This window comes from Anopheles aquasalis, chromosome X, assembly GCF_943734665.1.
Source record: "Anopheles aquasalis chromosome X, idAnoAquaMG_Q_19, whole genome shotgun sequence".
Lineage (NCBI taxonomy): Eukaryota > Metazoa > Arthropoda > Insecta > Diptera > Culicidae > Anopheles > Anopheles aquasalis.
This window is the reverse complement of record NC_064876.1, coordinates 461,322-488,629: the sequence shown is the minus strand read 5'-3', so window position 1 is coordinate 488,629 and position 27,308 is coordinate 461,322. Positions and strand designations below refer to the sequence as shown.

The following is a 27,308-nucleotide window of genomic DNA, read 5'->3' as shown; positions in this document are numbered from 1 at the left end:
GGAATCGTTATGCGCATGCAGCAGGGAAATTATGTTCCACGCACGCTCACCTGTACTCGGGCCGGCTTTCGTGAATGCGTATCGTCGATGAAAATGCGTGGTGGCATCCGAAGTGTCGGCTCGTGGTCGAACTCCGAATCGGTCGATATCTCCGTCGCCGAGTTGACCTCCTCCGATGACGACTTGGAGTCGGACGCACCCTGTAAACGAAAGGGGGAGAGAAAGAGAGAGAGAGAAAAAAAAACCGCCAGGCGGCAGACAGGGTTAGTTAATGAATCCACTGGCAGCTGCTGCAGGCAGCGCAAGCAAGCAAGTAAAGCAAGCACTACTTGCTGCCGCACCCTTAATCCTAGGCAATCATCAATCAACGGAACAGAAACAGTGAGACCCAGAGCGAGAGTGTTCTTAGGCAGAGAATTTTTAGGCAATCCCTTCCTGCCCTCGTTCCCCTCCACTCTGGAGTCTGGTTGCGCACGAGCAGATGCAAAACACGACGAAACACGGCGCGTAGCAGCAGCATGATCGGGGCCATTCGGGTTCGCTGCACGCTGCCCGAGCCAGAGCTTGTCGGCCACACGGAACGGAACATTCGCGGAGCGGTTAGTGGAAAGCGAAAGCCCTCTAGCCTAGGCTGGTTTGCTTGCCTATTATTGCCTTTCGCCCAACATCCAGCATCGTCCCCCGGGGGAGGAGGGGAAAGGGTGGTGTTGGATTGTGGATTGGATTTGCATTTTGGACGTGAGGATTGGAGGATGATCGAAAGCGCCGCAACCATCGCCACCCAGACGTCTAGCCCAGACGTCTAACCCAGTGTCTAGCCTTGTCTAGGTTACCGACCTTTCCTTAGCCCCCCACCCTGCCGTTACACCCCGTAGTGATGGGCGCTCGGAATTTTACCCACGATTGCACTCCGATTGCGCCTGTGCAAAAACAAACCGAGTCGATTCCGACCCAAATCAATTCCGGGAATTTCAGGGGGGGGGGATAGTTCGGCGCAGCAGTGACTGTACCTTCTGCTTTGGTACACCATTCGCCGAAGTTGTTTATTGTTTTGATTTGGCTTTGGCGCCATCGATCACGCTTAGCCATCGTGGCTAGCGGGGTAATTCCGAGCCCGAGTCGACTTCGACCCAGATCGATTCCGAGAATTTCGGGGTGGGTGGAAATTTCGGCGCAGCAGTGGCCGTTCTCCTGCACATGATTGTTTTGGTTTTTGCTTTCGCCTTCGTTTTCGTTTTCGCCGCCTACCTGTCTGCTTGGCTCCCTGTTGTTTAGTAGAGCTAAGGTCAGGTAAAAAATGATGTTGACCTTGTTGACCGTGAAAATTGTGAGCCTTTTTTCTGCAATACACAACAACTTTCGTTGTTTAGTAGAACCAAGGTCACAATTAATTAATTCCAAAGTTAATCCATTAACTAATTCCAAAGTAAAGCTTGAGATTGAACCCCCCCCCCCCTTCCCTTTGATAGGCAGAAATCGGCGAGCCACAAACGGAAACATCATAACAATTAAAAAATAAAATTAAAAATGATACACGATCGATCGTGGTGGCGCATAGTAGTAGCCAATAGTAGTTGCAAAGCTACCAAACGATATGATGGCCGAAAGCGGCAAATGATACAAAAAAGGGAGTAGAAATGAAAAGCGCAATTTGTCAAAACGATTGAGATAAAATGCATCGAACGCAAATGGGGAGTGCGCGATAGCTTAGAGCAAAATAAACAAAACAACAAATAGCAACAACAATAAGAAGAAATGAGCAATGAGGAAATAAAGTAGAAGCAAAACGAAAACGAAAACCATTCAGAACAGGAGTACAATAAAAAAAATCACAGTCAAAATAGCAGCAACAAGAATGAAAACAAAAAAAAACAACAACAATAAGGAAAATCATATCACACACAGAGACACACGAACAAAACACACTCGGTAGTTTACCTCGCCACTGGGCTACTCTCTATTTCATTTGTCTTTCTCTTGTCCCACCACGCTTTCTTAGTGAGACGAGGGAGGCGAAGAGGAGGCTGGCCGAGATGGGGTTGCTAGGGTTGTTTGGGGTGGCGGTGGGGATGGTGGTGCCGAGTGGACCGAGGATGATGGGCACTGTGATGTGATGGCCGGCAGAAGCACAGGATGGAAAAGGATGTTTGGTTTGCTCGCGGCCCGGCGCTGCCCGACGACTGCACCATGCCTTGTTCCCACCGGCACCGCAACTCCCGCTGACCCCGGGTGCGTCAAAGTGAGCGAAACCGTCGAAGCCCAGACAGTACGGAGTACGTGGAAGTTTTTTGTGGAGCAGTAGTAGTGCGACGGTAGACCGGCGTGAAAGGCGCATAGAGGTGGATGAAATGGTGGAGGGCGAGAGATGCTATGTGTTGGCAACAAAATGAGATGTGGCACGGAGGCGCTGGTGGCGCATGGATTGGTGTTTATTTTGTTCGAGTTTCGATTGTTGCAGCACCGAGTAGTGAAAAGGACATTCGGACGCGTGGTTGCGGTGGTTTGTTATGTGCGTAGTTGTAGGATGTATGGAGATAAAAAAAAACTTCGGCTAGAAGTTGAGTACCATCCTCCAAGTTGTTGTTGTTGCTGCTGCTGCTGTTGTTGCCGTTTGGTTTGAATAACACTACTAGACCGAAAAAAAACGCTCGCAGACCGCACACAGCATAAACAAAGAGACACACAGATAGATAGAGAGCGAGCGGGAGAGAGAGAGAGAGAGAGAGCGAGGGAACGAAGGAGAGAAAGAGCAGAGAGCGCACGCACTGTTGATTTGTTTGAGTGTGTATCTGTGTGCAATGTGTGTGCTGTGTTTTTCGTACGATACGAAACACAAACAAGCAACATCTCTAGGAGATGTTGCAGTTGTCGCGCCCGGATCGGCCAGCATCCGATGCACCAGTGCGCCGACGCGAATCGTAGGAGGACGAGGGCCGTGGGCCAGCACCAGAACCACCGGAGGAACCACCGGCATAGTGCATCATGCGCGACGGTTGCGTGATCGCCTTGGTCTGTATGCGGCTCATCGCAGCCGCACCCGATGTCCCGTAGCTCGAAGAAGTACCGAGCCCTCCTCGGTAGCCAGCGGTGGTGATGGCGGCCGAACTACTGATCGGATGGTGATGATGATGATGCTGATGCTGATGGTACGTCGGTATCTCATCGTCTGACTCGTTCTCGAGCATCTCGCGAATGTAGGGATTCGGATCGTTGCGCGTAACCTGCGAACGGATGTACTTGTTGGTTTTCTCGTGCAACCGGTGACTGCGGTCCACAATGTGTCGGTCCTCGGCATCATACCGCCTCGCGTACTGCGTACGGGCTATGTCCCGGGCCGGAAGATCGTAGCTTCGCATGCTCGCCGCTGCACCGCTGCTGCTTGTCACCGGCACGTGGGCCATCGTTTTCGAGCGTCCCAACGATGCTGGCGGTGGTCCCGGTGCGACACCGTACGGGCCGGCGCTATCCTCCGGATACACCGGTGCCGGCTCCGGTCTCAGGTACTTGGCGGGACCACGCTGGATCGGTACCGGAATCTCGTGGCTTGCCGGTTCACGCCGGTTCGCCCGCGGTATGTACTCGTCGGGATCGTAGGACCGGGGTAGCGGTTGTACGGGCGCTGCTACCAGCCCCGGCCGGTTCGGTCTCGGCACGTACTCATCCGGATCGTAGTCACGCGGTAACGTCGGATCGGCTAGAGCACCGTACGCGTCCAGTACACCGGCCCGCCGGTTGATACGCGGCACGTACTCATCCGGATCGTAGTCGCGCGGGATGGCAGCCTTGCGGCGTGCCGGGCGTGCCTTCCGCACCTCCAGCTCCTCGATACGCCGCTCCAGCCCCTTGATGTCCGACGAGCGCAAGGGTTTCGCCGCGGAACCCTCGTAATACGTGACACCCCGGTCGAGAATGGCTTCCCACTTGGAGAAGTCGGTCGTACGCGGTCGCGGCGACTCCCGGTCGATGTCAACCTTCGGTGGAACCGGTTCCGCCGCCCCTGTCTCCCTGCGTCGCACATCCGACATCGATTTGTTCTTGCGGAAGCGGTGCCGGGACGTACTGGCACCCCGCAGACTGGCCAGCTCCTCGTCCGAGCCTTCGATGTCGAGGTGGCGCAACCGCGGATCCACCAGCTGCCGCGAGCGGAGTGACGGTGGGTCCAGATCGTACCCAAACTCCCGCGCTCGGTGATCGGCCTCGAGCTCGGCGCTACGCTTGCTACGAGCTGTTCGTGGGCCGGGCACCGCCAACCGATCGTACGATTTCGAGCGGCGCAGCAAACACGCCCGGCCAGGTTCGGGTTTGTCCGGCACCACGAAGAACGTGTCCACGACGTCGTTGTTGCGCTTCACAAACACCTGCTCGATCGCGATGTTCTCGATGCTGGCCGACTTCCGGGCACGCCACGGATCGATGCAGATCGAGTTGTCGAACGCGGTGGCCGCACCGCTCGTCCCGTCGCTGTCCCCGGATTTCTGTTTCGGGCGCCGAAGCGGTCGTTGCGGTTGCCCGTGCTCGGTGCCCGTGCCCGGTGCCTCCGGTGCCGACTCACGGGCACGCGCCTTCTTCTCTTCCAGTCGCTGCTTGTAGAGCTGAAAGTCGGTGCGCTCGGGTACGACGGTAACCGACGGTGGTTCGTACACGACCGATCCGGCAAAGTCCGCCCCGACCAGACCGGAGGTGATGTCGCGCAGGATGTGCGCGTAATTACCGGACATGCCCTGGGTGGATGGTGCCGGTTCCACCGGACTGCCGTCCGTAGTGTGCAGTGTGTACACCTGGATCGGCGCCGGCATTGGCACAGCCATGCTGTTCTTGAGCGTCGGCATACACTGCAGAATCTTCAGTGTGGACGTATCGTCCAGCTGGTTCGGGCTCTTGCTCTTGTTCTTCTTCTCGTCCTGCTGCTGCTGCTGCTGCTGTTTCTGTTCAGTCATGGAAATGACATCGGGCATCGGTGGGGCCAATTCGGCAATCGCTGAGCTGTTGATCAGATCCGAACTGTCCAGCTTTTCCTTCGCCGTGTCGGCTTCCGGTGGCTTACAGAGTTCCTCCAGTAGATCCACCTCCGTCTGGGACGACGGTTCGATGGCATCGTCAAGCGCAGTCAAAGTTTTCCCGACCTCGGGCTTCCTGGCCGGCGCTGCCATCTTCTTTGTCTGGAGGAACTTTTCCGTCAGTTCGCTGACCGTCTTGTCAAACTCTTTGCCCGACAGCTGCGGCTGCGCAGCTGGTTCCGTTAGCTTCGGTTCCTTCTCCTTCTCCTGCTCCTCCTCAGTAGCGGCCAGCAGCAGATCAAACTCTTTGCTCGCTGCTACCGACGACGATTCGTCTTCCTGCTGCTCGAGCAGCAGGGCATCAAAGTCTGTCACCTCGCCGGTGGACCGCTCGGATCGATCGCGCGTCAGTATACCTTGCTGCCGGTCCACATCCTCCGGCACGTTGTTTAACACATACGTACGCGGCATTCTAGTCGTCGTTTGTGGTGGTGCTGCTGGAGGAGGTGCAGACTGCAGCGCGACGCCTGTGGCCTGCTTCGCGTACTGCTCCTTGATCTGCACCGAACGCTCAAGCCGGATCTGCATCTTTTCCTCGCTACCGAGTCGCGATTCCACCCCGCTACTTGCTCGCTTACCCGGTGCACTCTCCCGTACCACCTCCATACGGTACTGGCCACGACTGGACTCGGCGGCGGCACTCTGGCTACGCTGCAGCTTGATTCGCTCGCGCTCGAACGAACTGCGCTGCCGTTGCCTCGGTACCGGTACCTCGTCGTCCAGCAGCCGTTCATCCATTCCCGGCATCAGCTCCATCACTAGCTGATTGATGCCCTCGCGGTACTGCGGAGCGATGTCGCTGCTGCTCTTCACGCTCGTGGGCACGGTGGCCGTCGCCGTGTGCTCCTGCGATGCTGTTCGGTTGACAAGCAGTGAGCTACGGACTTCGGCAAGCGTCCGCGGACTGGTGATGGTTGGTGGCACCGTCGCTACGGCATCGGCCTCGCTACGGTCAGCCGGTTTCGCCTGCGCAAAGATGGCTTCGTGTTTTTTGCGCAACTGCTCGAAGCACTGCTCATCCGAGGAGAGCGTACGGGCGCGAGAAGATACCGCCGGTACTACCGGTGCCGGAGCAGGCGCCTTTAGCTCGACCACAGCGGCAGGCTGTGCGGATAACGGTGGCGTGTTGTGGGACTGGAGGGGTTGCTTCTGCTTTCTGCTGAGCGCCGGTGAGGCTAGGGCGCTTGCTACCGATGCGTTACCACTGTTTGCGTGCTGCAGCAACATCTTCCCTCCTACGAGCTTCTCTTGGGCGGTGGTACGGTGCAGCTCGAGCATTGAAATCGATCGCTGCGCCAGTGGATCTTTACCAACGACAGCGAACGCGGACTTAGGGGCGGCGGTTACTGTTGCTGTTTGCTGTTGCTTAGTTTCAGCACTTGGCTTCTGTGCTGATGCTGGTGATGGTGATGAAATGTTTTGTTTCTGCTTGTTACTACTGTTACTGGTGGCATTGGTGGGTGCCTCCACGTGCTGGAGAGAGATTTGCACGCTAGAGATAACTTTCCGGGACGGGATCGGTGTTCCAGTCGGAGTACCGGTAGCGGACACCACCGTCTTCGTGTTCGTCTGTTTCGGGCCAATAACCTGCTGCTGCTGCTGCGGCAACTGGTTCTGCTGCTTCTGCTGCTGCTTCAGCTGCTGCTGCTGCAGCTGCTGCTGCTGGCTCATAGAAACCATCGGTGTCGGTGCCGTGGCCGCTGGAGAACGACTTACGATCGATGGCGGCGAGCTCGCTGCAGGAGCTGCTACCGCTGCTACAGGAGCACTCTTCGTCGTCTTCGTCATCGTCGTCGTCGTTGTCGTACTCTTCTTCGTCGTCGCCGTCGGTGTCGATTTCGCCGGCTTCGACGGCTTCGGCGAACCCTTCGCCGATGCTTTCGGTGATCCATCGGATGACACGGTTGCTGCTGCTGCTGCTGCTGCTGCTGGGCGCTGGCTCTGAAAGGGCTGTAAGTTAGGTTCGTTCGCTGGCTGGCCAGCGTGGGAGGAAACGTCACGAAAGGAGCCCCGAAGTGGGGCGACTACCGCGCCGCCTCCCATCACTGCCGGCACCCTGTTCTTTCCCTCCTGCTTCTCCTCCTTCTCCTCCTTCTCCTCCTCCTCCTCTTCGACTACTTTACCTAGTGCGCTATCCGGTAACCGGGCACCTTCGGCAGCACCAGATTCCACCGTCTCCGCGGCCCGATCGGCCGTCAGGTCGATCAACGATGACGAGCGGGTGTCCAGCTTTGACAGGCTCGCCAGATAGATCTCCTCCAGCGTTTCCTGCATCTTGGCAGGCATCGCTATCTTGAATGCTGGTCGCTTGATCGTCAGCTTCGGTACTGACGCTGCTGCTGCCTCTGCCGCTGCCGCTGCCGATTTCGTGGCCGCCGGTTCACTGTTCGGTTTCGAGGCAGCCTTCGCCTCGGCCTTACGCAACCCGGGCTTCGGGCTCGCTCGCGGTGACTTGGTCAGCCCGAGTATCGCATCGAACGATTCCTCCTGCAGCAACAGATCGTCGACATCCTGCAGCAGATCCTCGAACAGCTTATCATCCGGATCGACGTCCTTCGGTGGCGTGCTGCGCTTCGTCGGGGTTGGCTTCGAGCGTACCGCTGGTGCGCTGGTGTCGCCCGGCTGGCCCTTCACCCCGCTGGCCACCTTCTGCTGAGCCGTTGCCTGGAACGCGAGCACATTCTTCCGTGGCTGGGCCGACGGGAGCGCTACATCCGTTTTCGACTTTTTGATCGGCTGAAACGCGAGCACGTTCTTCTTCGCCGGGGCCACCACCGGTGGCGGTGGCATGACTGGTGGTTTCGGTGAGCCACTTGGCATCGTAGCGTTGCCCTTACGCACCGCGAGCGGCGAATCGAGACTGTTTTTGCGTGATGCGGCTGGTGTGGCCAACCGGGACGTCGGGGGCGTCGATTGGGCGGATGGGCCGAAGTAACGCATCAGATCGACCTCGCTGGATTTTTTGCGGGCGAGAGCCGGCGAACTTTCGACACTGGACACCGCCGATGATGGGGTAGCCGTGCCGTGCGTCGGCGAACCGGTGGCACCCGGGAAATACTTGGCCAAACTGGCCGAACGCTGCAATGCGCTCACCTCCTTGTTCGGAAGCGGTTGCTGCTTCGCTTTAGGGCGGTTGTTGGCCCCTCCGGCCGAATCCTGGCCACTCTTGGCGATGCCTTTGCTGCCCGCCGCCTTCGGGCCTTCGACGGCTGCCCGGATCGATTGCATGTTGCTCTTGAACTTCTTTGCCTCCTGCTGCTTAGCGCGCTTCTCTGCCTCGGCCTGTTCCTGCTGCAGCTGGCGCAGAAACTCGTCCGCATCGTCGCGCACCTCTTTCGGGCGTCGCTCGGTGCGTGCCGTCAGCTGCTGCTGTTTCTTCTGCTGCTTGAGCGAACCATTCGGTGACGGAGGTGGAGCATGCCGAGGCATACGAGGGGAATCTTTGGGGGAAGCAGACACCCGCTCGCTACGACGCACGGCCGATGGGGATGCGGAGACCGCCGGAGGAGACGGTGGAATCGGTGCAGCACCGGTGGCCTGCTGCTGCTGCTGCTGCTTTAAAGCCAATGAGTTGGATGACCCAGAACGTATAGCCGTCGGTGTGGATGGAGTAGCGGATGGTTTGGTGGCCACTGTTGGTGTTGATGGTGATGTCGATTGTGGTGGTGATGATGTTGGTGCTGGCGCTGGCGCTTGTTGTGATGATTTCGGTGGTGGTGGTGGTGGTGATGATGAGGGTGGTGAATTAGGAGTTTTCGGTTTGATCAGTGTACTCAGGCTGTTCATAAGCCCACCGAAAAAGGAGGTGGAAGTAGATTTTGTCGATGGTTTCGCCATTTCAACCGCAGTCAACGGTACAGTGGTGGTGCTAGTGGTGCCGGTTTGGTTTGGTGGCGTAGCAGTGCGCTCCGGTGACGAGGGCGCGTGCAACCACTGTTCGCGCACGCTCAGCTTCTTCAGCATGCGCTCCTTCAGTGCCTGATCGGCCATTTCTTGCTGTTGCTGCTCCTCCTCAACCGTCGGTGGCGGTACGGTTGGTAGCGGTGGTGGCGATGGAGATCTCGACCGTGCCCTGCCACCATCCACCGGCCCAACCACCCTCGGTTGGCCACCGATGATCGATGACTGGTTCATGCTAGAGGTGGCCTGCTAAAGGAAGTGCACAGTGCGAATGCGCACATGGTTGGAGATCGTAGACGAACAGGAGGAGTAAATGTGTAGAGCGTGGGTAACAAAAAATGAAAAATTCACCCTCAAAGGGGTCAATCCGCGCAATTACGCGCACACACAAACACACACAGCCCGAGAGAGAGTGTGAGTGAATGTAATGATTCCGAGTCGATAGAAGATAACGAAAGAGTAAAGATTAATCAAAAAAAAAATTTTGATGGAAACCATTTGGCATCTTTTCGTTCCTTCCTGCGTCCATAGAGGGTCGCTGCGACCACCGCGAGCGCAACAATTGGACCAAAACAATCCCCATCTTCCCTCCCCCCCCCCCCCCAACCCACACCCGAGTACGAACGGGAAAACCCACCACGCCGCCAGTCACCTACCTCGGTTTCGGTATCGGTCGGTAGTTTCGGTAGCGGCCTCAGTTTGACCTCCTGCCGGCGCATTTCGCGTGCTTTGGCCAGCTCCTCACCCTCGGTTTGCGAGTCTGCCTCATCATCTGCAAAAAAGAGTTCACGGCACATCACAGTTAAACAGGGAAGAGAGTTCACGGCCCTCACGGCTGCTCCCTTCGCTCCCACTTACCTTCGCTTGAGTAACCATAGAAATCGTCATCGCTGTCGACCATGTTGGGGAACCGCTTGTCGCTGATCCACTCGGACGCCAGCTGCAGCGTTTGCGCACCGAGCGGTGACCCGGTCGCCTCCTCGTAGTCGGAATCGCTTTCCCCGTCCGAATCGTCCGTGGAGCTGTCGAGCTCCTCGTCCTCGGATTCCTCCTCGGACTCGGTGCCAAAGTTCCGGTCCGTCCACTCGTGCTCATCGATGACGAGGTGCGCGTCCGCATCCGAGATGCAACCGCCATCGTCCGCCATGTAGTCGACCATGGTGGTACCGGCGGGTTCACCCTCTGCAGCACCACCGCCACCGCTGCCGGCGGCGGCGGCGGCGGCTGCCATGAGCGCTGCCCGATTGGCCTGCTGTTGCCGGTCCTTCGCGTTCGCTGCTTCCCGTTCGGCCAGCTCGCGTCTGCTCGCCGCCAGGGACTCCTTGGTAGCCGTGGCCTTGCTCGCCATCTTCGATGGCAGCTTGAAATGGTGCGTACAGTAGAACCGACCCTCCGAGTCGTCCCGATCGAACGCGTACGCACCGAGGCGCAGGTTCGTGTGGCAATGGTGACATTTGAGGCAGGAGCGGTGCAACGTTAGGCCCTCGGTCGTGATTTTACCCATCAGGTACACGCGCTGCTTGCAGAAGTGACACTTCTCGGCGATACCGCTCGTGGTTAGAGCGAGGGCGGCCTGCGGTTACACGAAAAAAGAAAAAAAAACACACGGAATTAGTGGGTTCTCGAAGATATGCGTTAGGCGGCGGATGTACCGTTTTCTGCGCTTGATTAGACTGCTGCTGCTGTTGGGCGGCTGCTACTGGCGGTTGCTGCTGTGCACTGGCACCGCCATGCTGCAGCTTGCCAGCCATCGAGGCCACCTTGTTCTTGCCCCGTTCGCCCAGATCGAGGTTGTGGCCCTCCTTCAGCTGCTTGTCGATGGCCTTCAGCGAGCTATCGATCTCCCGGTACTTCTCGTCCTCCTTCGACTGTGTCAGCCGGTTCTGGCGCGCCAGAAACTGCTCCCGGTTCCAGTTCGGCACGCGCTCGCGGCTCTTGCCGATGTCGGTCGTCTTCTTCGATTCCTCGATCTTGCGCTCAATCTCCTTCACGTTCCAGTCGTTGCAGTCGATCTTTCCGATCGCGCGAAGCAGATCCTTCGGCTTCTTTTCGGTCGCCTGCACCGCCTTGCCACCGATGCGCTGCTCCATCGACTTGACACGATCACTGATCTGATCGCCGTCGGTGATACCGCGCGGATACGCTGCCGCTAGCCCGCGCTCACGGTCCTGTGCAGCCGCATACCGTACCGTTCGTTCGATTCCGTACAGAGTGCATTAAGATGTGGAAAAGATAATCATACATTAGAGCAAGTTGGAATGCTTGAAAAACTAACACACACGCGAGCGCGCACACACATTTGGCAGCCCGTCCAAACACGTTCGAATGCCATTGGCATTCCCGTTGCATCTGTTTCGTGTGATTTGTGCGTGTTTTGTGAACAATGATGGTAGTGGTAGGTGGGTGGCAGTTTTGGGATCGTGTATTTGCATATGGAGTTGCGAAAAAGCATCAACTTCTATTCTACTATTAGTTTACCAAACAATACCATTTAATACACAATACAATTACAACAGGGCGTTTAACGAATCCAACAATCAGTCGGCACCACACAAAACATGCACGAACGGAAGAAAATGGCGGATTTGTGGCAGTTAGGGGAAGCAGTTGAACGGTGGGATTGAATGGTGATCAACTAAACCACCAAACAATGGATGGAGCTAGGCTGCAACGAGGAATGGAGCGAAAATTGTTATGTTAGCGAACAGATTAGTGAACGGTGAGCTCTGCCCGATACAGCAAGTTCAGAAGTGCTACCGGCTGCTCCTGTAGCTCCTGGGTCGGAGAAAATTGTTGTTGAGGGAAACTGTAAGATTACTCCCTAGACACGCAGCTCGCGAAACAATTCGATCGAACGAGAACATCCAAGGCAGCAGCATTGCTGTTGTTTTTTTCTGCTTCGGGACCATGGAACATGCAGTTCAAAACGGGTTTTAAGGCAAGGCAAGACAAGGCAACGCTGGCAAGGATTCCAAATATCAGTTTATCAGCAACACGGAGAAAAAACAGAAAACACACACACAGCGCCAGCTTACGGGGTAGCGCAGCTTGAGTTCGAGCTCGCGCACGCGCGAGTTAAACTCGGGTGCCGACTGGCGGTACAGGAACAGCGAGTAATCCTCAAATGCGCTCGAGCAATCGCTCTCCCGCAGCAGGGTGTTAGCCTGCAGCATGTGGATACTCTTGAAGAAGTTCTGCGTCTGCTGGGCACGCTGCATCCGCCGCTTCGTCTGCCGATCGACCCGGTTCGCCTCGATCTCCTGCAGGCGCCGGGTGCGCTGTTCCTACAACGGGACAAACGAGAGATAGAGCAAACGGAGGAGCAGGAGAGAAAAAAAAAGCACGGGGGACGGGAGGGCGAAAAGAGGAGGCACGAGTTGCCGAAAGCACGACAGACGACACCGAGCACGATCTCGATCTCTTGCGCTCTTGCAAGCGGACCGCTACAGCTGCCGATGATCTAGATGTCAGTGATGAGTCTGGAGATGATGGAGCGATGTATCGCAACATGTGTGTGTTTTTTTTCCTCGAGCGCGGAATCCTTCGTCCAGTCCAGGGCGGGGGCTGGTTCTGCGCCTTCTGGCAACGCCTGGCTGTGGCTTTAAATGATGTTATGTTGCGAAAGCATTTGAGATTCGGGATGTGATGTGTGGGAGAAATGATACATTTTGGGATATTATCTTGGATGGAGAGGGTGATCCGGTGATGGGTGCAGAGTTTGTGTGAGGATAGAGACTAGGTTTAAAAGTGGAAAATGTGGAGAATGATTCCGCCCTACGGCACTACCAAATACTACTAGTTAGGAGCTACAGTTAGCGCTGCAGAGAGCCACCAGGGAGGGGGTGTAGAAGAAGAAATTAGTCGCCTACAGCATGTTGGGTTTGGAATACTTAAAATTTATTGGATTACGTTCGCTAACACTAATGCACGTCCACTGTTTTGTTACATGCGAGATGATATGGTGTAGTGGGAAGGGTTGGTTTGGTTTTTAACGCTTAAACAAATGTGGGAGAACCGTATGAAATGATACCAAGTATGATTTATAGTAAGATAGATTCGTTTATGTATATTTATATACATATAAAAGTAAGTAATTTTTCTATATATAATAAGGTGGAAAAAAGAGGAAAAAATTAAGAGAAAGAGAGAAGTAGATGGAGTGTACGGCATGGAAGAATGATCAGTATGCACAATAGCAGTAGCAGTAATAGTAAACTACGAAAGAATATTAAAGAGTATGGAACAAAACGAATGCTAGCTGTAGGCAAATACACAAACGACGCCAACGAGACGCTATGATACATGAGAACAGGACGCTATGAACTATGTTGAAGGGGCTTATACACATATAACACAGCGCCACCTTTAGCCTTTCGATCGATGACACACGGTGACGACACTATACACACCACCTGAGCTGCCCTCCCCACCCCGCCATGCCTCGCTAGGCAGGTTAAACGCGAGCGCGAGCGCCACACATTACTTCACAGCTTCGGGTGAAGGTGCGCACATTCGTATCCTCCTCACCCTGACCTCCAGCTGGACAAGCGAAAGGGGAGAGGGGGTGAATTTCCCGTCAAGTGTGTGCCCCCGATACGGAACCGTGCGCACGCAAGCGACCGGCCATTTGGGCACTAAAAGCAATGTCAGCAGCAACAACAACGCTGCTTTCACTGTGCCTGCCACCGTGCGCTAGCCTCTCGCTTGCAACAGCTCACGACGCTGCACGGATTGCGAAGATTCCGACAGATTTGTGACCGGATGCGAGTCTGCCAGCCGATGGTAGGCGATCGAAACAAACGGTTGGGAAGCATCAACAGCTTTATGATTACCAAGGTGGCGGGATCCTTAGAGCACACTAAGGCAGCAGCAGCATCATTCTGATCAAACCGGAATGAAAAACAAAACGATCGGCCGGATAAAAGCGGGGGGGGGGGGGGGGGGGGTAATGGAGCCAACGGCCGATCTGGCTCCGAAAGTAACTAAAGAAGCATAATATTAACTACCGATGCTATCGAATACTAACTGTGAGTATTATAGAGAGGAAGAAGAAGAGCGAAGAGCACGGGAAGAATCCCTGTCGGCTCTAGGTGCAAAGAGGGCTACGGGAATGCAATCGCGAGTTGCATGAAAAAAGAAAGATTACAGAAGTGATGCTGCGGCACGGGTGGAAGGGCATCGTAACCCTTTACTTCCACAGCTCGACAGCGGTTGCGACGGACGACGACGACGACGACGACGACGGTGAAGACAACGAAGAAGGCGAACTGGCCCAGCAGTCAGCAGACTCACCATCGTTCTCGCCACCACCGTCAACGTGTGCGCCATCGTCCTCACTGTCACCGACGCCATCGTCATCGTCATCGCCGTAGTCGTCTTCGTTGGGCCGCAACAGCCGCCCGAAACCGATGAGACGCACAAATGCAGGCGTGAACGCGAGCGAACTAAGACAAAGGGACACCAGGAAGATCCGGACGCGCTCGATACTTACGATGTTGCCCTGCTGCTGCTGCTGCTTGTTGTCATGGCTGCGGCGCTTCTTGGCCCGTTTAACCGTGTCGGTCTGGGGCGAGGCAACTGCCGCCCGGCCCCGCTTGAACCGTTCCTCCTCGGCCGTCGGATGGTAGTAGTTGAGCTTATTGCGCGCTCCGGCACCGGCAGACGATGCCTCGACCGCACTGGCAGCGATACCGGCACTGCCACCGGCCGCCACACCAACACCCGTCGGCATTCTGCCAGCGTAGTGCGCCAACCGCTGCCACGCCAACGTGTCCACCTGCTGCTTCTGCTTGTAGTCTTCGAAGTCGAGCTTCGGGTGTTTAATGTGCGGTATCTCGCCCCGGAACAGCTCGCAGATCTGCTCGAGATAGCTGAGCCACACCTTCGCGTCGATCCCGGCCAGCGTGACCGAGTCCTGCCCGGACATGACGCGCGGTATACCTGATGGGGAGGAGGAAAAACCGGAAGCGAACAATGATATAGCGAGCGAGAGAGAGAGAGAGAGAAAAGGAGAGATAGAGAGAAGGGAAGCGGGAAGCAAACGTACCGAGATGGCTTTCGAAGATCATGAACGCGTGCTCGTTGCAAACGTCCGCACTGAAATCGGCCACCGCCTCGAGGTTCACCAGGTCGGGCCGGTAGCGGTGGATGAGCGTACAGAGCACCTTACCGTTGGTGAAACACTCGGCCGGCTCGGTTAGCTCCTGCACGAACGCACTCTCCTTGAGCTGCGACTTGAGCCAGCGCAACAGGAACGCACCGAGCGGTACGGTGTCGTAGGTGCGGCGCTTCCGCTTCGGCACCACCTCGCTACCGGCAGCGTTGGCCGAGGAGGCGTGGGCCTGTGTGGCCGCCACCGCCGCCAGCGCATTCGTATCGAGGTGCGTCTGCTCGAGCAGTGCCAGATCGTCCGTGTCGAGCAGGTGCTTAATCTGGGCGATGCTGACCGCCGACTTGTTCAGCTCGCGGTACCGCGTCGACGGATCGATCGTGTACTCGCTCATGTTCCGGTGCAGGTTCTCCGGTGTCGTCTGCGCCAGCAACCGGTACACCGATTCGCGCTGCGCAATCGTCGCCAGCAGACTGTTCTTCGGGTTCGCGAAGAGCTTGATCGCAAACGCCGCGTCCATGCTGGAGAGGAACCCACGCGCGCAGCCGGACCCGGTCGGCCAGAACGGTTCGAGCAGACTGTCACCGACCAGACAGGACAGCAGGCGGCAGTTCTTCCGTACCGTCACCTTGCACGAGTTGTCGGCCGCAAACATCGACGTAAAGTCGAACATGGCCACATCCGGCGTACCGTAGTGGTTGACCGCAAACTCCAGGTTCGGCATCTGGTAGTCGGTGGAGAAGTTGGCGGCCTCGCGCGCATAGTCAAACAGCTTCGACTTGTCCACGTTGGCCGGTGCGAGCAGATCGGTCGGATCGCTGTAGTCCTGCAGGATCACGCCCTTCCGCAGCAGGCTGTGCTTCATCGCCGTCATCACGAAGTAGTGCGTCTCGTCCTTGTAGTACACGATGTTCTCCAGATCGATGCCCGTCTTCTCCGACAGCTCCTTGAAGAACGACTGGTTAAAGATGAACGCGACACCACTGATCTCCTCCACCATCGCTTCCGCCTCCGTCTTCTTGTTGATGAAGTTGGCCGTGATCGCGATCGCCAGCTTACCACGGAACTCCTTGCGCCGGAAACCTTCGAGCGTGTTCCGCTTACCGTCCGCACCGACCAGCACATCAAACTCGTAGTGCGAAACGGCGTGCTCCTCCGGTGACACGGTCGCCCGCCACCCACACCCTTCGCTCGGTTCCAGCTCGCGCACGAACGATACACCCTCGTGCACCTCGACCCCGAGCAGGAGCGCCACCTTCAGCAGGATGCACTGGAGCTGCCGGATCGAGATGTGATCGATCGAACCGGCACAGAACTTGCCGTAGAACTTTTTCGCGCCGAGCGCCTTGAGATCCGTTATCAAAAATGGCCACAGGTGGAGTACATTGTTTCTACTGAACCGATCCCGCTTCTCGACCACAACCTGCACGAGAAATAGAGCGATCAGAGCATTCCGGTGTGAGGTGGGGTTTCGGGAGCCGCCAGGGAACACATTTCCCACTTACCACTTTGGCACCGAGCAGCTGGGCTTCGATGGCGGTGCGCAGTCCACACGGGCCCGCGCCGACGATCAGCACCCGGGTACCGGACGCAGCCGTACCCCGGTTGTAGACCTTCTGGGCTGCCCGGGCATCAAACTTCTTCCACAGTGCCTGCGCCTTCCAGCTGCGCACCATCGCCTTCAGCTTCGGGTAGAACTCGTTCAGCGGGCCCGGCCGGATCATGATCGTGTCGCACATGTTCCTGTACACGCCCAGTATCTGTCGCATCGTCGTCGCCGTACAGAAATGGTTGAACATCTCCGTGGCCAGCGTGGCCTTCTCGTGCTCACTCATCGTGCTGGCGTTCATTCTGACACAGACAGACAGAGAGACAGACAGAGAAAAGCAGATGATTGGTAAAGGTTAGTGATTTCGGTTGGATGGACAGATCGTCGTACACTCCGCGGGGCACGCACGCACCCGGGTGGGTGGAACACGCTTACAGTGGAAACATTTCACAGTCGAAGTAGACAACAGAAACCCACAAAACAGCAACAACAAAAGACAACACACACACACACACGCAAACAAATGTCCACCACGGTTGATAGCAATAATTGACGGGCGAGTGGTTTCGGGGGGTTGATTGTCGCAATGTCGCGAAAAGGATCGGAAGGCAAGGCGCTGGCGGCGGCGACGGTGTTGTTGTTGGGAAATTGTTTGGTTGATGATGATGATGATAATTCCTTTGCTCCGTACCGTTCGAGTGTCAACGCGTGACTGGAGAAGACGGCTCGGAGCGTCCAAACATATAAACACCCACCGGGGGAGGGGTGGAGGGTGGAGGGACCCCCAGAGGACTAAGGTGACTGTTGCAGCAAATGAAAGACTGGTTAGGAGATAAACACATGGATATCGGGGGGAGAGGGCGGGCGGGGGAGCGGGGGGGTCGGTCGTAAAATCGTCAATCGAGTTGAGACGCGTTGAGTTGCCGCGGACTTGTCTTGGTTCCGTGCAAAAATAATAACATAAAAGTCCGCATGCATCGTGCGAGCGAGAGAGAGAAAGAGAGGGGGAAAAGAGACAGACAGAGAGAGAGAGAGAGAAAGAGAAGATCGAGCATTTATTCTCTTTTTCTCTCTCTCTCGCGCGCGCGCTCTCAGTCGCCGCTAGCGGCATGCAAATTAGGGTCCTGATTTCTCCCGCCGCCAAAAACCGCTCGAGAAGCTCCTCGGCTTGGCGCTCCTTGTAGGGATGCGAGTGTGCGAGCGACTTGAATGCGCTTCCAATGCGGCGACGAAAGCGGCATTAGCCGCAAGCCACACGTTTTGCGCCCCTCAGCGATAAGCATCTAATCTCGCCTGTAACTGTACCCAAACCCGATAGCGAGTCATCAGCCCGGGCCTAGGTATGTGATAACGTAGTCCCGTCCCATTCCTCATTTAAAAGGCGGCGACCATATTTGGCGATGCTGCGTTACTTTGGAGAAAAAACAGAGATAAGGGTGTCCCTTTTTCATGGGGAATCTTCTATCAGTTTCTGAACTGGTACTGTGTCAAACCAGCAGGCGGCTCATTTATCCCGTTTTCTTAGCAACGATTAAAAAAAACGCCATAAAAACGGAATAATCATCAAAAATCTACTACGCCTGGTAGAGTAAAACGGTTAGGGCGGCTGTTTCAATACCAGACCATCTCCATTAGTTGCTCATTTTAAGAGATTTGTATTCCTGCTGGCGAATCTCCTTCCGAATACCCTGGTTCACATCTCCACCAGGATCATCGGCGCGCATCCCGTGGTCATTCAGTGGCGGAGTTTATGTAGCGATGTCCGCGTGGATGAGATTGGTTCCACAAAGGGGGGGGGGGGGGGGGGGTTCTAATGAAGCCCGTGAGACCCACGCGCATGGTACGCGCAATTATCGCGTTCCGCCGATCGAACGTTGGATGACAATCAACCAAACAGCCAAATTAAAACCGTTCGCGCACTGCTATGCTATGAGTGAGACATCAGGCGATGGTGATGGGCAAAGGTGCAACACACCACGAACACACGAGATGGCGGTCGCGGTCAGGTCGAGAAGCTATCTTTAGCGATGCAATGGCGAAATCAATTGGCGAATTCCGATGGCCCGGGGGGAAGGTGTTTGTTTGTGCGCGCCCTGCTACCAAGAATGGTGCCAAACCACTCGCACCAAACACACACACACACATACGATGCTGTTGTTGTGGCGGTGCGAAAAGCGAAGCGAAACTCGCGTAGGTGGCACCGGAATCCACCCAACGGCCTAGGCGAAATGGGTCTCAACCCCAATAACAACATCCCCTCACCGCTAGGGGGAGGATAATAGTAATGAGGATGATGATGCGGGGCCCATTTCAACCATCCCGGGACGAAAAGGAAAAAACTCCCGGCTCGGTACACGCGCTAACTCACACTGCATTTCAACATCTTGAAGCGATAAGTCGGACTACGATGCATGGCCCTTTTCCAAAAATAGCACCAGTCCAGTAGCAGCAGCAGCAGCAGCACCGTCACTCGTTCCAGAGAACAGCCGGGTGAGAGAAACACACGTAGAACACATGTTATCCGGGGGGATCGCTTGGTGCGCATTTGTTTGTTCCGCGTTTCCCACCCCTCCCTCCCTCTCAGAATAACAGACCTTTGGCTGCCAGCAGGGCTAGAGCTTGCCCGATCGGGCTCCATAACACCATAAATTATTGACAAATGCTGCGTTCGGTGAAGGTGATGTTTTACAACCGACCCTGCCCTTTGTGCAGCAGCAACAACAAGCATGGCAGCAGCATTTTGTTTTTTTTTTTCAATCTAATGCCCACCGCAACGGACACGGATGGGTGTCCTTTAACGGTTATCAGCTAAGCTACTACTTTTGCGCGTTAAGGACACATCATCATCATCATCGGCCTCAAGCTTCACCAATGATATGATATGATTGTTACCATGATTTATTGGCTGACGTCCGAGATGTGGTGTACAATAATACAACTCTTTCGTTCTAGGGAGACGATCCACGAGGGGGACGATGAATCGATCCGAAGCGGTTTTTTTTCGCTGCGTAACTGCGTGCCCCCCACCAAAGGAAATGCAACGAATGTGCAATCGACATTTTCGTGGGATTTTCGGCGCGGCGACAAGTCTACCAAAAAGACAGGTAAGAAAAGTAGCATTTTAAAAGAAATTTTGGTGCGTTAAATGATCGCACATGCATAGAATTGTCAAGAGATTTAGATGGTTGTTTAAAAAAAAAGCAGTACTCTACAGACCTAGACGAATTGCTTTGTGAAACTGATTGGCAACGGAACTTAGACGACGATCGCCGTAGTAAACGGGTGGTCTCCCTCGGGACGCACGTTGATGGACAATCCACAAACCGTTCCAGGTGGGAAAATGATGATCACGCTAATTGTTCGTAAACTCGTTCGCGGACCGCACCTATCGGAACAGTGCAATCAGAGCCGGTTCCTCCTCCACACCACACCCGGTGTGCAACGCTTTTTTACGCCGCACTCAGTGGTTTCTTTATGCGAGGACATTAAAAAAGGCAAAAATGCCGCTCCACGCGGCCAATGCGCCCAAGGTGGCGGAGGGGTGTGGAGGGCAAACATATTTCATGTTTTATCTTCCCGAAGCGGGGGGGGGGGAGGCTTGCCAGATGGCAGACAGTTTGCTGCTCGTAAAGGTGAGCTCGTAAATTTTTCAATAAAAATGCAAATTAATCTGCATCCCCTGGTGTCAACGTACACATGGAGTGGTGCATCACGAGGGGGCCCGGGGGGGGGGGGGGGATACGTTTGCAGAAATTCAACCTGATCAATCTGATTCCCCCCTCTTTTTCGTCCTCATGGGACGTGTGCAGCTGCACACGTTGCATGGATGCATCAAAGCCTCCTTTCTTAATACAAACATTTAGCAACGATGATAGTCCATTAGACGATGACCGTTAATGCCGCTAACCACAACACAAGCACGGCAGGTCCACAGCTTTTCCGGTCTCGCGGTGTGCATTTCCTTTTAAACGGTCCTTTTTGCAGCGTCTTTTATGGACTAGTAACGATTGGCCGGGCCAGTTTGCTGGCGGGCACTTGGATCGATCGCTTTGCCATCTTGTCCAGGCCCCGCCGATCACAGCACTCCCTGGCGGGTTAGACCGGGAGATTAAGGGAGATAAAAAATAAAAATCATAAAAGTAACATTAAAATATAGAGAAAAAAAAAGCGGGAAGTGAAAAAAATCTCGAGAAAATCCGCCCGCCACCGCGAACCGGTGCAGCGAGCGTGGTTTCGAGTGTGCCACCCAGAGGTCACACACCGACCGGTTGGGGCGCATATATCCTTTTAACGATCGGGGCACACCACGGCAAGAGTATTATCCGAATGGAAGGGATGGAGATGAAATTAAAAAACCATCTTGCTCTGCCAGCGATTCCCCGTACATTAAGCCTGGCAGTGCCAGGGTGTAAAGCGAAACGAGCCATCGACCTGGCGCGCTGGATACTTTTGCTAGATCGTAACCGCGCGCGTTATGACAGGTTCGCGAGGTTCTTACGGCCTATCGCCTCTCTATGCGGGGGGGGGATCTGCATACGCAAAAGTGCGCACGTGCGCTACGTCGAATCATCATGCAATCGAAACCATGGCCCAGCGCCCACAGCCGCACCAGCGATCGGCGGCGATCCGGGCTTGTTACTGTGTCTCCAGTGACCACTGGCAGTAACCAGCAGGCGCCAGAGTTATCACCTATCAGTGAGCCACTCGAGCGGAAATGTGATATGCGCACGCACGCGCACGTGGTGGCAGTAGCGATGTTGCAACATAAAAAAAAAACATTGGTTACTTCACACGGTAACGCACAAAGCGAGAGCGGTGAAGAACACCCTAAAATGCTTCTTCGGGTGCAGTGGATTGTTCTGTGCGCCGCCTCTTTCGATCCGAAAGTTTCCCATTGATCGCGAGGTGATTTGCGGCTTGCGAATCCCGGAAGACAAGTCTCGGGGAGGGGTTCAATGCAAATGGTGATGATGATGATGATGATGATGACGATGAGATGCCACACGTAACGCACTGTCGTAATTCCAATCTTCTCCTGCACGGGTGCTGGCTGGTTGCTGGTGATTCGCCAACACAAGCGTCACTTTCCGATGCTGCTGCTTCCGTTTGAATTTTGATTTTTCGGCCCATCTTTTGGACCATCCCCGGAACCATGGACTGGAGAGGAGCTACAGGTGGAGGAGGAGGAGGAGGAGGAGGAGGAGGAGGAGGAGGAGGAGAAGGAGTGGAAATTGCATAGCAATGCAGCACTGCAAGCACTCCAGCGATGCGTCTTCGCGCACCGGCATTACACAATCGCACACAAACACAGGAAGCGATGACGACGACGATGATGATGATGATGAGGATGGTTGTATGGGCATGTTCGCAGGCATGCAATAGACCCCATACGCCCATCCCATCCACCTACGCGCAACATATGCTGCTGGTTGGTGCATGTTATGCCAAGCTTGCTGCGTGCGCTTGTTGTTACGGCTTATTACGATCGCCGCGTGCGTGGCCAAATCGAATCGATCCAGGGCAGGTGGTCTCCCCTCCCTCCCCCCTTTTTCCACAGAGAAGAGTGCGTGAGAGGGGTGTTTATTTCTATTTTGGAAAACAGAAACACACACTATTTGTACGAGGAAAAGGGTTCGATCCCGTCCGCCGACTACCCTTAATGGTGCGTCGGTGCGATGGGTTTGGCCCCCGGCAGGGTGAGGGGGGGGGGGGGGGGTGGCCCGGTGAGACATTGATTCAATGTCGCCCTCCGGAAGTTCGTGAACGTCTGGGGGTGTGGTGAAGAGGGGGAAAAGGGAGGAGAACAGTACGGAGCACCGACCGGAACAGGCTGCCCCCCCCGGCAGCGCGGGTGCAATCAAGCGTAGAGGTGAAAGCGTGACAAAAAGGTGGGGGGGGAGGAGAATGGAGTGATTCACTGGGAAAACAGGAAGCGACGGAAAAGTAAAAAAGCTGATGATGAAGGAAAACTACCTAAAACGAGTGAACGAGAACGCGAGTGAAGGAAGAACCAGCGCTCCGCACTCGATCACTCACACTGCTAGTCCCCACCTCCCCACTTTTTCATCCTTTACGAGATTCAACAGATCGAAAGCGAGATCCTTACGCCCAGGAAAGGTCTCCGAGAGGCTGGCTGTGTCCCGGGCCGCTAGGCAGAGTTAGAGAAGCTGCCGGAGATCCTTCTGTCTGACCCTCGCCCGTGCCCTGTATCGCTGATGGATCGCGGAGGCGCGTACGACATTTTCACGGGCCTGCACACATCACATGCTTCTAGTCTCGGCTGCAACTGTGTTGCTGTTGCACCATAGTTTGTTCTTTCTTTTTTTTTTTTATTCACTCTCTGTCTATCGCTCTCGTAGCTCAGTGTCTTTCTCTCCCCCGCATTCTCTTTCGCGTATTTGACATGAAACGGCAGCCGCTACTCGATTGTGTTACCCTTTTACTTTCTCCGCTCGGCTGCACAGACACAGGGGGCCGCGCGCGCGCACGCACAGCAGCGAGGCCCCAAGCGCACAGCGCGCCGGTGGTGCGTGACGCACTACCGCAATGCCTTTTTATCGCTCTCTCTCTCGCTATCGCTCTCTTTCTCTCCCCTTTTTCCTCCACACAAAACAAACCCTTCTAACCTTCTAATCGATCACAGGAGGCCAACAGGGGGGAATTTTATCCTCGCCAAAGGTTCAACTCCTGTAACCTCGCGTCAACACATCTCTAGAGAAAAATCTACCATCATTTGGTAGCTTCTTGTTGCATGCTTCTTGTGGCAGGCTCTCGTTTTTGATTCGTGTTTTTTTTTGGAGCAACAGTAGCTAACCAATCATCGATCAAAATCGAATCAAAAGCTGCTAAATCAGAGATAGAAACACGATAGAAAATGTATTCAAATCGCGCATTCACTTGCGAGCAACGCGAATAGAAACCAGAAAAGAAATGAGAAACGAATCGTGATAGTTAATTTTAATTTCCATTTTGCAAACATTTATTGTTTAGCATTCCGCAAAACAGAAGCCTTTTACTGTCCCTTGGCCTTTCCTGTTTTGCTGTGGGCGTGTTTCCTTGTGCAGCCAAAGAGAAGCTGTGTGTAGGCGCAGCGAATATTCGCGCGGAAGGCACGGAAGATATGCGCATCGCGTCTGGAGGTCACAAGGCTCATGATCTCGACTTTGACGATCGATGGTCGGCGCGCGCACGAGAGAGAGAAAGAGAGAAAGAGAGAGCTTCACGGTGCGCACGACGCAATCGCACGAGATGGAATGACCATCCATCCATCAATAATGCCATTCTGAGAGACTCACCATATGTTTCATCGTGCATCTCTCGGCTAGGTAAAGGTCATCAACGGTACCTCCCCCTTCCCCGTGCATGAACCTTGACCGTACACGAACACCCCTTTTCCGGATCAGCGCTACTGCGTACAAACCGTATCATGCAGTGGGATAAGCGCCTTAATCCATGACCTCCCCTTCCCCCCCTCTCCGCGTGACGTGCACATGACGCGCGCGCGCGCTCGCAAGGCTTGTCAGGGGTGTAGCCGCGCCCTACCTCCCCTTCCTTGGCACGCACACCCCGGTCACGTAAGGTGCTCAGCTGATGGGGAGTAGGAACTGATGGTTTCGCACTTTTCTATCGCAACATCACCGGACAGACCGGTGGAGAAGAGGTGCAGCGGGCGGGCGCGCGAGCGCGATAAGCGCCGATAGATACCCGGTCTCTCTCCCGGATCCCGGTTCACAACCCCACTCCTCTTCCCCACCGCACGACGGTTGCTGGAGAACTTATTTTTGGAAACACCAGCACCGCGGCGCCGATAGAGATGCCGACACTCCAGAGCGCGCGCCAGAGAGAGAGAAAGAAGGGGGCATCCGTGCGCGCGCGCGCAACAGACGCACTGCACCGCGCTGGGATAGGCGAGGTTAGGACAGCGACAACGGACAAATCGGAAATGGGTTCATCTCCCCACCGAGGGCCAGATACCAGGCCACCGCAGTGGCCCTTACCGGCGTGTGTACACGCGTGTGTGTTTGATTTTATTTTTGGACGAAACGCGCACCACAGAAGCAGCAGCAGCAGCAGCAGCAGCAGCAGCACAGAGTGCGCAGGCGTGCGCTGTGCGCGCACGATGATCAGATGCGTGCGTCGTGTCAGCGCTGCATTCCTTTCGCCTTGGCCAAAACGGCGCCGCCGCCGCCGCCGTCACCGTCGCGAAAAAATGCGAACAACGTCGTCACGGCACACCCCACACGAGCAGCACGAGCTGGCCGGCGGTGAGCCAAATTATTAAAAAGCCATTTTATGGTGGCCCTGCGTGTGGCTAGAGGTATCTGTGCCTTTTTTTTACGATTTTCCACCCAGATCGCTTGCCATTGATTCGGTTAATGTTCTCCTCCGTCGGACGGCTCTCTGCGATATCATTTGCATAGCCACCCGACCCTCAGCCCCGCCGTCACCTCCCTTTTAATAACATTCCCCATCAGAGATACGGTCTGATACGATCCGCAACCGCCCATTGGCAGTGAAGCGGGAGGTAGTGAATAGCATTAAAAAGCCGTAAAAACGGTTAAGCTCCAAATCAGGGTACCGAGCGAATGTGCGAAGAAGGAGAGCGGCGGCTGGAACGCATTAAATAATTGTCACCAGCCCAGGCAGCAGCAGCAGCAGCAGCCAACAGGAGTGACCACCCCGGACCTGACGGCCGTTAACACCAGCGCCGCAACAGCTTTGCGACGGCCTGCGAGGATGCACGCACGGCGCAGCAAATGGCCGATAAAACGCACCGTAACTGCTCTTTTAGAAGAGCTTTTAAGTGGATGAAGTGGAAGGTGTAGCAGAAAGAGAGGAGGACGGGGGCAAAATAAATCTTTTTTTCCTCCTTTAAGAGATCCTCTCTGCAGGACTCTCCACTCCAAGGGGGAGGCCAAGAACGGGGAGATTCACATGCGTTCAATCCCTCTTTTTCTGCCATACAAACTATCGACTACTACTTACTACTACTACACCTACTCTACTGATGCAGCTGCTGCAGCGCAGCCCGGATTTAGCAAATCGAATCTTCTCGAAGTGGAAGAGAAAAAAGAAATAACTCATAAAAACCGTCTCGTCTGCTCGTGAACGTTATTTTTTAATGCTCCGTCTCGACATGGATCATGCCGAAGAAGCCTTCGTTCGATAAAAAGAATGGCCGGGGAGAGGGTTGCAAAATAAATAAATTATCTTTTGGCGTCGCCACGATATCCGCATCGGCATGGCGCGGCTTCCTCACTCGTGTGAGATCAATAATGCCATTATCGGTAAACCGGGAGCCGGCCGGACGATTAGGTATTTACGAACGTGAGAGTAGTAGTAGTTGTGGTGGTGGTGGTTGTTGTTTGTTGCTGGGTCCTGCAGCACACCGGTCCTTGCATGAGCACCGTTCACCATGGGATCGATCGAGCGCACTGGACTTTACGACCGATGCCGAGAACCGATCTGGCGCATCGTAAACCGTCAGAGCCGACGCTGGACCAACGCTTCAAACTGCTTTTTCCTTAATTTAAATTTTAATTTCCCCAGACGCATGCAATTAGTGGTAGAGGAAAAAAGAGAGACAGAAAGAGAGGGGGGTTGAAGGGAGATTAGTTGGATCGTTAAAACGGCAGCAAATCCCCGGAGCTTGTCTGGGATGTGCGGCTTCAGGATAAGGGCCAGGAGCAGCCGTCAGTCAGGGTTGAAGGTGGATTGCGCTGCAGCGGAGTGCGCACACGCGGTGGATCGCGGGGGATCTTCTACCGGCTTCCGGTAGCGGGGGAATCGCGATGCTGCGAGTGAGTCGATGGGTGGAACCGCTTAATTAAAATGCTTACTGGAAAAGCTCAGACGCCAGAGTAGAGAGAATGAGAGAAGGGTGGTTAGTGAAAGGGAGATAGGCAAGCCCGCTGAGACCAACAGCAACCCAAAAAATAAAAAATAAGCTACCATCAAACCACGCAGCACACAGCGATCGAGAAAGAAAGAGAGAGGGAGAGAATGTGCCACTAGCACACATCCGGCTGAAAGAGAAATCCAAATTGATTTAGTGCGCACCCCGCTATGGGCGGAGGGTGATGTGAAACAGGGGGGGGGGGGGATATGATTCGATTTTCCAAATACAGAGCACCAGATTGCGAAGGAACCGGAGTCCGGGGGGGGGGGGATATGATTCGATTTTCCAAATACAGAGCACCAGATTGCGAAGGAACCGGAGTCCGGGGGGGGGGGGGGAGCCCGTTGGGCGGCACCATCACTTTCCGGTTGTTGTTTTCCGCGTGTTTTTTTTTTGTTTTTCGCGGTTTTCCTCACAATTTTCACGCTACCGCCACAGCTGAAAGCTGGCCTGGTTTTCCGGTGGGACAGGGGGCCATTTTGTCGATCGTTTTGTCACCCAACCTGTCAACGGAAGTTGGCGGAAGCGAAACCGTAACACCTTCTCAAAGGGGAGCCACGCCACTCGATGGAGGGGCAAATTGGAAAACGGCGCAACCCCCGGTCTGCCGGCCGTCCGATCTTGATCTTGAAGCGCAATTTTCTGCGCATTTGGTTCCAGAGCACACGAAAAAAAAAACAATAAATAAAAAGACACTTTCCAGCGCGGCGAGAAAATGCCCAGGATGGAAAAAGAGCGAAGGCGCACACTTGGACAACCGAATTGAATCAAACAATGACGGGGGAAAGGGGTGGC

General features: G+C 55.0%; 2 protein-coding genes across 7 annotated transcripts in view; both read right to left on the bottom strand.

The window, feature by feature from the left end:
• Window positions 1–27,308, bottom strand: part of LOC126569775 (F-actin-monooxygenase Mical) — a 43,451-nt gene that overhangs the window by 9,434 nt on the left and 6,709 nt on the right. For 3 of the 6 annotated variants that reach the window (XM_050227143.1, XM_050227108.1, XM_050227133.1), the window contains exons 1-9: window positions 17,051–17,086; window positions 16,572–16,917; window positions 15,004–16,489; window positions 14,449–14,897; window positions 11,993–12,241; window positions 10,610–11,125; window positions 9,816–10,530; window positions 9,614–9,729; window positions 51–200 (exon numbers count right to left, since the gene is read on the bottom strand). In XM_050227143.1, coding sequence (XP_050083100.1) covers window positions 51–200; window positions 9,614–9,729; window positions 9,816–10,530; window positions 10,610–11,125; window positions 11,993–12,241; window positions 14,449–14,897; window positions 15,004–16,489; window positions 16,572–16,917; window positions 17,051–17,061 — 4,038 coding nt within the window. In that variant the 5' untranslated portion in view covers window positions 17,062–17,086. Of the gene's footprint in view, window positions 1–50; window positions 201–9,613; window positions 9,730–9,815; window positions 10,531–10,609; window positions 11,126–11,992; window positions 12,242–14,448; window positions 14,898–15,003; window positions 16,490–16,571; window positions 16,918–17,050; window positions 17,087–27,308 lie in introns of those variants that run through there. The other 3 variants (XM_050227118.1, XM_050227125.1, XM_050227152.1) reach the window with 2 other exon arrangements.
• LOC126569801 (uncharacterized) lies at window positions 1,944–7,152 on the bottom strand. The gene has a single exon (XM_050227164.1). The coding sequence runs from the start codon at window positions 7,098–7,100 to the stop codon at window positions 2,850–2,852; it is 4,251 nt and encodes a 1,416-aa protein (XP_050083121.1). The 5' UTR covers window positions 7,101–7,152; the 3' UTR covers window positions 1,944–2,849.

Excerpts from the sequence above, each read along its gene's own strand:
- LOC126569801 (XM_050227164.1), bottom strand. The coding sequence starts at position 7,100 with ATGGGAGGCGGCGCGGTAGTCGCCCCACTTCGGGGCTCCTTTCGTGAC.